At 40.5% G+C, this 10,219-nt stretch overlaps 1 protein-coding gene across 4 annotated transcripts in view; it reads left to right on the plus strand.

The window, feature by feature from the left end:
* The window catches only part of LOC129378255 (RAS guanyl-releasing protein 2), a 58,062-nt gene extending 48,063 nt beyond the window's left edge, over window positions 1-9,999 (plus strand). For 3 of the 4 annotated variants that reach the window (XM_055058569.1, XM_055058571.1, XM_055058570.1), the window contains exons 15-17: window positions 4,029-4,187; window positions 4,817-4,879; window positions 8,519-9,999. In XM_055058569.1, coding sequence (XP_054914544.1) covers window positions 4,029-4,187; window positions 4,817-4,875 — 218 coding nt within the window. In that variant the 3' untranslated portion in view covers window positions 4,876-4,879; window positions 8,519-9,999. Of the gene's footprint in view, window positions 1-3,654; window positions 4,188-4,816; window positions 4,880-8,518 lie in introns of those variants that run through there. The other variant, XM_055058572.1, reaches the window with a different exon arrangement.
* Window positions 10,000-10,219: the final 220 nt, after the last annotated feature.

Consider the following 10,219-nt stretch of genomic DNA (forward strand, 5'->3'; position numbering starts at 1 on the left):
TCCGTATAGATTTGTGTTTGACACACACACACCCACCCCCACACACACATGCACACACACACACACGCACACACACACACACACACACACACACCACACACACACACACACACACACACACACACACACACACACACACACATACCTCCAACACCTCCTCACCCGTCAACACTCCCTTCTTAAACACTGACTTAGCCTTCGTCTTTGCACTGGGGAGAGGCTGTCAGTGATTTGTGCCGAGCCGGTGATGAACTGCAGATGCTACACTCTGGAAATAACTTAACACTGCAAATGGAATGTGAGGAAAAACTCAGGGAGTGATGGCAGGTTTCGGGAAGTTTTTCGTCTGCTGCGGTTTTAGTGGGAGGCGATTGAAGACAAATGACCCCTCTGCTAGTCTACACTCAGAGTGGCTTGGACGATTAGCTCGTTAGTTTGCAACAAACCGCTCCACCTCTGTTCAGTAAATTCTCCAAACTCTACAACAGGAAAGAATTCCAGTGAGTCCTTTCTGGAAAAATCAGAGATTTTTGTATCGTCCACATATCATTTCGTTATTAACATCCTCCTCATCCATTTAGGCATTCAGGTTTGCTAACCATTGCTTATTAAATCGCTGGCGAGCCTTCATCAAACATTTCCGTTGCATAGCAGCCAGGGTAATTAGTGTTCGCCGGGGCCATTAGACGCAGTTTTCACAACGCTCTGCACCTCGAATATTGGAGACAAGAAAAATAGACGTGTTTACTCAAAGGCTAATTTGTTCATTAGCACAAACTGATCCCAGAAGTATTCCAAAACCTTTGAACTTTTCCACTTCTTTTTGTTTCACGTTGCAAAGACAAAGCAGTACCGCAATGTGAAGCAACAGGGAAACTGTGGTTCCAAAAACCTTCTAGGAATAAAGGACTGGAAAGTGTGGATTGGTGGTTAGCATCTAACTGACTAGTGTAGGTCAAAGTGTATTCATAGTTGATTTTACTAGACAATATGTGGAAAAACTTGAAAGTTTTGGGTTTGCTTGATGTTCTCCAGGCACTTTCAGATGTCTTGCTAATAATGTCAATATATAGTTTTAAGATGTGCAATAGCGGTAAACCTCCCCCAACCCCCAAAAAACAACATCCCTCAATAAAACCCCCTCAAACACATCTCAAAAAATTTAAATTTGTGAAATGTACAATTTTTTTAAGTCACTCAGTATTTCAGTAATACATTATTTACAGAATGCAATATTTCACACTTTTGTTTATTATTTTTATTGTAACTGACAGTAAGGTAGTTACTTCATTGTGCTATAAATGGTGCTATGTGAGTAGAAAACACAATACTTCCCCTTTAAGAAAGTGAAATCAATCTAAGTTCACATTTTTTAACAGATAAAAGGACGGTCCACATTTGGCTTTTGGTATTACAGAGAAGGCTAAGTGCGGGTCAAACACAATCACACCCATAAAAAGGACTGATGTCTCTGCAGTGGGTACACCCACACACAACCACACACACACACACACACACACACACACACACACACACACACACACACACACACACACACACACACACACACACACACACACACACACACACACACACACACACACACACACCTCCCACCCATTCAACCCCCCTGCTACCGCCACACTTTCCAATATCCTCTCCACTCAGAGGCCTGTAGTCTGACTGGGAGTTTCAGTGTGTTCTGGCTTGTTCCATTAATGAGACCGGAGGAAGTCAATGAGAGAGGCCCACAGCCATTCATCCCCATTACCATTGTTAGGCTGTACTCAGGGAGGGAGACAGAGCGCCAGGGGTGTAATTGAAATGAATCACCCACTGTGGTGCATTGCAGGAGTGGGAGGACTCTGACTGCGAGTGGGTTGCTGGGTGTGTGTCGGAGCAGCAGATGTCAGGCATTTCAGACTTAACTATAGGAAGCCTTTAGGTGTGTGACTGGGTGCAATGCTGTCACAGTTCATTCTAACTTTTACTCCAACGCACAGCCACAGAAATAGCCCTGATTTGGGGGGTTTGCAGACTTTTTCAGTTAGCTTGACATTTCTGCAGCAACAGCATTCACTTTTTTCTTTTATTGAGAAATATTTGATCCGACTCCCATATCTGTCTCTCAGACATTCGACTTACAGCTGTTTGAGTCTCAGAGAGCCATGCACACATCTAGAACTTCTTCGCATTTTGTCAGAAACTTCAACTGATTTTATTAGGATTTTATCCATCAAACGTGAAGTAGTGTGTTTCGGTGGAGTAGGACAAAACGGATACATGGCTTTCAGTGTGTCAGTACTCTGTAGAGCCACATTGTGCTAGGAAGCTTTGGACATTTAGAGGATTGTAGTTTTTGTTAGAGATGGGTGAATTGATCCAAAGTATCTATTAGTATCCAGTATCACATACTATAGTTTCATATTCTCTTTTGAAATTTTGTACAATTTTTTGTATTGCTTCAATTTTCTTTCAAATCATAATTTTGTTGCACTTTGTTTATTTAAGAAAAATGCACACAAGTCATGTTGTATGATATGTTATCAAAGTAAATTACTTTGCCCAAATTCTATATTAGGGCTAAACAAAATAATTCAAAAGCATTATTATAATAAAAAACACTTAAAGGTCAGAAGCTCATTAATATACCACACTTGAATAATAAAAAGTATCAATATCGGTAATATTGGCCCATTACTAATTTGGTATCAGACTGGTAGCTAAATATATTGCATCTTATAGCTCTAGAGGACAATTACCTATTTGCGGTTTAGTATTCACAAAATCATGGGTTTTTCATATTAGTTGCAAAGTTTCCTTTTTGCTCTTTTTCTTCTAGATCATATTGAAAATATTAGAAAGAAAATGCAGCTTGGAAAGGTGAGGAATCAAGGCAGTGCTGTCGTTAGCCAATCAGATTGGCTGTACCACTCAGCAGTATAAAGAAGATTGTGGATGCTCGCTTTTGAATTTTGATGGTATCCATTGTGTATTAATGCATATGAAGTTAATTTGGTGTTTGAAGTATTACGATAAGCAGCTTTAGAGGGAGTACCAAGTATTTGTGAATTGTAGCTTTTTGCGGGCTGTGGTCCCTAACCTGCATGGATACTGGTGTCGCTCAAATTAGTGATACTGCATGATTTTGGTATTAATATGATATCAAGTAAATACAGAGCCAGTACCGACGGCAGTATCAATACTTTATACCATTTTGTTTGATATATCATGAAACTTCTGACTTTAAGGTGTTTTTATAGTTTTTTTCTTTTGAATTATTTTGTTAAAACCAAGGACAGAATTTTGACATAGTTTCTATGTGTTTCCGAACATATTAACATGATAAACAAAAACCATTGAAAATAAGCAAGTCAAAAGTAAATGTTTTGTTGAGTTGAGAAACTGCAGCACAAATATAAAATAAAATTTCAAGTCCCAATGTAAATCTAAAATATCAATCTTAACACGGTGGTATTGATCCACTCTAGAAATCAATCATTTTCTCATTATATCGATCCACCTTGGGCTCCAGTTAGGTCTGAGTGGATGGAGAGTTTCTGCCCAAAATGTGTAAATTAAAAGTTTCTAAGCATAACATGACATACTGGGAAAAAGTTCAAGACTCACGAATAATTTCTGATATAACTGAAGGTAAATATTCATCTTGCTGGATGACCCACCACTGCTGCTCCCGCTCCTCTCAGACTCTTCCCAGTTCACGGAGTTACTGTTGAGTACGGTTGACCTGTCTGTGTGTGTGTGCCAGTGCTCGTGTGTCTGCATGCCGTGCCAAAGCACTTTTCTGTCACCACTAGCTCGCCCATTCACCCCCATGCTTCGGTTTGGACCCGTCCCGTTGTCTGACCCTGTCTTTCGTCTTCATTCCCCCGCAACCCCAAACAAATGGACATTCCCTTGTCGCCGATCCTCCCTGCCGCTCCACCCGACTCGCCGTCTTCTCCTCCTCTCCCGACACCTGTCCCTGCCGGCGTCCCTCGCTCGCCGTGTCACACCCCCGGCTGCAGCCTGCGGGGTCAACTGCCACAAGGCCTGCCGCAGCCGCCTGGCCGTGGAGTGCAGGAAGAGAACCAAGAGCATCAGCCATGAGACTCCGCCTGCCCTGCAGGCCCGGTCCTACAGCTTCCCACCACCCGCAAACACCCCGCCCAGCCTGCAGAACACAGGTGAGGACGACGGCGTATTAGCGCCAGTGTAGATGGGAAAATAAAGGGGTACATTTATGACAAAAACGCCAAAATGTTTTGGTTTAACCTCAGAAACTTTCTGGACAAAGTAAAAGAATTTCTGGGTTTGAAAAGTTCAAAATAACTGAAATTTTTTAGATTAATCTCGGAAAATTTCTAGCACAAATCAAGAAAAGTTCTGAATTTGAAAAGTTGAAAATTTGCTCAAAATAACTGAAATTTTGAGATTGATCCCTAAAATTTTCTAGAAAAACCTTTGAGTTTCAGAAGTCAAAGATTTTTGACATTTCCTGAGCTTTTTTCCCTCACGAACATTTCTTAGATTGATCTCAAAATTTCTGAGTTTGAATTCATTCAGTATCCAATCTGGTGCAACATTCCCAGCATCACACACTTCTCTGTTCGGTGAATCTTCCACAATGACGGGAGAGATTCAGGCCAGGTGCCTTTTTTGCGAGACTTTATATTTGATCTTATAGTTAAATATAATTAGCTTACTACTTTCCTCTCTGGCTGATTGGAGGACACAGAATTTCCTGATAATTGAACCAGAATGGCGCAAAGGTGTTCCGCGCTCTCAGTCTTTTCTTTCTCTCTGTCTCCATCAGTCATTGCAGAAGAGGACATAGAGACGGTCGAGGAGGGAGTATTTGATGTCCATCTATAACCAGGTGAGAGAGACGCTGTTATTGCATTCCTCTTCTACTTGTGGTTGACATCTCTCCACGTTTTGCAGATCTCCCGTAGCAGTAATTGATTTTCGCTTGTTAAGAACTACCTGTTTGGCTCTGGATGACTCCTGAAGTCTCTGTGATATCTATTGGGCAAGGCAGAGAGCAGACAGGCTGCAGCTCCTGGTAGAGCCTACCAGATGTTCTTCCACGTGTAAAACACTGAGAGGAAAAGTCTTGACGCACTGCTATCTCCTCTACTTCTGCAGTTATCTGACTTTTACCATCATCTTTATTTCTGCCCTCCATTCATGAAGCGTATTGCTCTAAAGACATGAAGGAGCAATCTGGCAGAATTGTGCAGTTGGGAGTTATTTTTGTGTCAGGTACGCATCCTCTCTTCATCCCAAACACAGCAGATGCAGAGGTCTCTGACGACATGCAAAAGTTTGCACTTTGTAGTTACTTTATTTGAAACAAAACTCCTGCAGTCGACCACCAGTAAGGAAATGAAACGGCACTCCTGGATCGGTTGATTTTCAAAAGCCAGTCCATAGCTTGTCAGTGACTTTGATTTGGTATTCCAGCTTCACAAACTGCATTTTCTTTCAAATACTTGAGATGTACTTTGTGGAAAAATCCTTGAAAGTCTTGCATGTATGTAGATAGACTTGTAAACACCGAGCTGCAAACAGGCTGAGGTTCACTGTGCTGGGCTGAGATTTGGTGACTTTGGTTAAGCCAGCAGAGTTCAGTGAACTCAATTTTATATTCAAGATGATTTGAGGTTTATGATATGCATAATATTTCAGAGTACGAGGCATGTATCTTATTACCGCATGTATTTTGCTGAGATTACCATAGTAAGTTAAAAGCTACACACCTTTTTTCGCAAATGATCAGTTGGTTAGTCTGAAAACACACACAACCTGTGATACAATCAGCCTGATTTGTGTTGTGTGAAAAGTCAAAGTGAACTGTAGTAGGCAGTTGGATGAATGTTTATTGGCAGTAGAATCAGATACACTTCATTAAGACGAGCTGCATTACTTTCCATTGATGTGGTTTCTAGAACTATGTTGGTTCAGGATCCAGAGTTGAGTTCTGGTCCAAACTCTGGAAATCAGTGTTCTGCAATAATTTGAAAGATGCCACTTCTGACTGACTGACTGATCTTTAGAAACAGGTCAGGTTTACACAGTAACTAGAGAGAAACCCTTTCCTGGTTCACGTAGCGGTATGGCATAGGTCGGTACGGGTCGGTACGGGTCGGTACGGGTCGGTACGCTGTTTTAAGGTCTGCATGTTAGAAGAGCTTTTCCACTGCCAATTTGACTCTCACTGGGCAGAAGGGCTTAAATTCAAACATGTAGCATTGTAACTACCACTGTGACGTCAAACATAACCCACTAGTTCATCTTGTGTGTTTCAAGCAGTGACCTTCTTCGGTCCTCCAATCAGTGGACAGTGTTACGTGATACCAGTAGTTGACCGTAACCATATGGTACCATAGACCTACGAACTTACAACCTGTAAGTTGGCCCATACAATACAGGTTAATTGTATGGGCCACTTTTTCAATGAAAACAAACAAAATAGTGATCTGTAGCACTCAATATAAATGAGGCGCAATGGAATCATCTTTCATAGGTCAACCAGCAGCACAGCAACATGTTACTGCAGATATGGTCATATCCAAGAACATGTTATCCACGAACTGCAGCACAGGTGCTGTTAAGCCCATTTCTTTGCCTTATTTATTTCCTTTAGTATTTTATTTTGGAAATAAAGAGATCAATAAGTGAGCTTTAATAACTGTAACTGTGCCAGAAATACCTTTAGGTCTTCTGAAAGCCTTTGTGGCTTTTGGTTCTTTGAAAAACATCAATGACTCCTTACGGGCTCCAATCACAGCTCGCGTATAAATAAATATGAGTTGTGAGCAGTTCAGTCGAATTGCGTTCTTTCGTTTCCCAGGCTGTTTGATTTGAATAATTCTTAAAGGCCTTCACAAGTGAAACTAATCAGTGTATTAAAAGAAAAAAGGCAAGTGGAGATAATGGACGGGAAAGAAATTTGCCTAATTTCCCTTTGGAGGAATGACTCTTCTTCTTTTGTACCATCTTACCCCCACAGAGAATTATCTTACTGCTAAGTTGGAGACCAGTGTTTTCTTAAATAGGCTAATTAAACAACTAGAATGCAAAATGACATGGTCATATTCATCAATAAAGAGGCTGTGGGGCAAAAATGTATCCACACATTTTGAAAACATTGCAGTAATAATAAATGTTTTCTGGCTGCCTTCAGACATTTTGACTTCGTAATAAAGTGATGTTAGAATGCAGTGCCTTCATTCCCGCTGAACGTTGCCACATTTTCAACCACAAGCTTTCATGTACCTCATTGGGTTTTATGTGTCGGTCCAACACAAGCCTGTAGATAGCTGTGAAGTAGCAGAGAAGCTGCACTTTGTTTCAGCCCACATTACTATGATGCCCATAAAAAAAAGTGTGTTCAGCAGCTTCCCAATCACTAAACAGAGTCCACCTGTGTGGGGACTCATTTTATTTTACACCCGGCTGTTCTGTGGAGGTCTTAGAGGTTTGTTAGAGATGCTTGTGGTTGTAATGTTACAACATGTAAAGAGAAAAAGAAAAACATTTGAATATTTTTGCTAAGCTTAGTAAATTGGAAGAATTTACAATTTGGCTAATATTTGCACATTTATCTTGTTTTTGTGGTCAAAATTATGTGTTGTCATTTGTAAAATTATAGAGTAAAAATAATTAACAGCAATATTTTGGTTTCTTTAGCCATAGAGAAATAAAATAGATGTTCCAATTTTCAAAGTCATGTTTTCACAATGTTTTTCATATTTTTATTGATGTCAGTTTCAATCTATTTAATTCACAAGCTAGCTCTGTAGCTAGCTCGTTAGTTAGCAAGTAAAACATTTAACTTACTGACTAGATATTTTGTTAGTAAATTAAAGATTTAGCTTGCTAAGTACTTTTTAAAGTTTTAAGTCAGTTGGAAAGTTAAATATTTCAGTTGCTAAGTATTTAGTTTTATTCCTAAATATTTATTTAGCAAGCTAAATATTTAGCTGAGTGCTAAATATTTAGCTTGCTAACTAATTGAAATCTTTCAAGTTAGTTAATTAGCATGTTCAATATTTTGTTAGTAATCTAAACATTGAGGTCACACCTAATGTAGACATTTAATATTTACTTTGGAACTAAATATGTAGTTAAAATAAATATTTTTAGCTAAAGCTTTGTTAAATATTAACTTTGGAACTCTGATAATTATAAGTTTGTGAATAACTTGGTGAAAATGTGACTTTGAAAAATGAACACTTCTTTTTTTCCCACTGTCTGAGAGGCTAAAGAAACCAAAACACTGCAGTTCATTTTTTATAGTGTAACTTTACAATGGCTCCCCCTCACAAATGGGTTATTTAAGACATTGTTGACCTGTTATTAAGTCAGGTGCTTCATATTTCCCATGATTCTTCATTCTTACATCAGACCTGCTGAAGGCGGAAGTGCAGAGCTCAGATCTGACATCCTGGTTTCCTGTTTTGTCCACCTGGTGCGGCTGCCATTGTGCTGATGGCTTTCCTTTTTCTTGCAGGAGCCTTTAACTGCAGGCTGTGTTCTGGGAGCGGGCCGCTGCCTGTCCTCAGCCCCTTCCACCCTGAAGCCCAACGCCAACCCCAGCCTACGGTGGTGTTCACAAAGCCAGATCAGAGAACCGAACCCGGCGGAGAACGTTCTGTCACTAAGACAACATGTTAGTGATAGAACCCTCTGAACACAGTACCACACGGTGGTCTCACGCTGGAACAGCGTGCTGTCTTTACCTAATCGATGGTGCAACGTGTGTGTTGATTCACTCTGCAGATAGTGTTCATGTTTAGAACTATGGGATGTCTTTATTCTCCTGTATTTAAAAAAAGAAAAAAGAAAAAACAATCTATCAAACTGTATTTTCTCAGTGAAACTTTAGAGTCCTGTGCATCTTGAGGTGGATGTCTGCTCTCCTTCAGAACTTTAAAGAGGTGCTGTTATTGCCAAGAATGTAAAGCTGCCACACAGACTAAGCTATTGTCTCCTTTTCTCTGAGATGCTCTTGTTTTTTTTTGTCGTGTTTTTCTTGTTTTGTTTTCCTCTGCGCCGTTTTGTCAAGTATGTATTTGAGCGGAGCCATAACGAGGACCCAATTTTGATGTCAGATGATATATATTGTTGCTTTGTGGAAACCGTGACAAAAGCATCTGCTGGGCAGACAAAAGCGACAGCAGAAAGGAGTGTTTAGACGTTTGTGATTAGAGCGCTGGCAGACGCCGCCGTTGTTTTTGTCACGCTTCCCTTCGTGTCGCTGGCCGTCCTGTAGTGAACGCTGTGCCGTTTTCACCATACCGTGATCGTGAGCCCAGCAGAGACAGACAAACGCTGCCGTCACACAGGATCCGTCCTTCCCTCACAAATTTGACAGCAGTTTCCTAAAGGGGTTCAAAGCGGGGAAGTGAAACTGAAATCACCTAAGGAGGGATTTTTTTATTATTGTTATTATAACTCGATAGCAGCCTGTAGAAAAATATTCCTGAGAATCTTGGATTTTGCCTTTTTTGTTTTGTTTCTATTCTGCACGTCGCCTCTGAAGTACTTCCGTATAGTAGAAGTTTGGTGGTGTCTGACGTGGGGAACTCCAGCGCCGCTGCCTGAGGAGAGATGAATTCGGACGTGGAGCTGCGTTTTGCAAGCTGCCGCATTGTCACTGAATGAGACTCCGTGCTGGTGATCCTTTGCTGCATGAGTTACTGGCTGCTCAGTGTTGATGGCCGCCTCGCTATGTGTGACCAGAACCTCGCCATGATGTTCTCTCATGGCTTCCAAATGATTCCTCAGTATTAAAAGCAGCAGCTGTTGAAATAAGTGTTGTTCTAAAAATGTTTGTGATTAATAAGAATGATATTACTTTAAAAAAATGAGTTTGTGTATTTTTTTTCCACAGATATTTGTCTTTGCTTAATTTTATGTAGAAATGCTCATTTGTATGCAAGACGGAAAGATTTTCTGATTCGCCATTGCTGTCTTGACTGAGGCATGTCAAGAGTCGTCTGGCCATCCTGGTGCTATGTGATCTTTATTTATATTGCAAGACTAGAAAACAAATAATTCTGATGAGCCAAAAAAAATCAGAATTCTCAGATTAAAGTGGGACAAAGGTCAGAACTGTTTTGTCATAAGTCCTGTTGCAAAGCCCTGGGTTGCTTCATCAAATCCAACCTCAACATGACAAAAAGAAAAGGAAATTAAGGTTTTGGGATGG

Source organism: Poeciliopsis prolifica, unplaced genomic scaffold, assembly GCF_027474105.1.
Source record: "Poeciliopsis prolifica strain line A6 unplaced genomic scaffold, Auburn_PproV2 SCAFFOLD051, whole genome shotgun sequence".
In the NCBI taxonomy this organism is placed as follows: domain Eukaryota; kingdom Metazoa; phylum Chordata; class Actinopteri; order Cyprinodontiformes; family Poeciliidae; genus Poeciliopsis; species Poeciliopsis prolifica.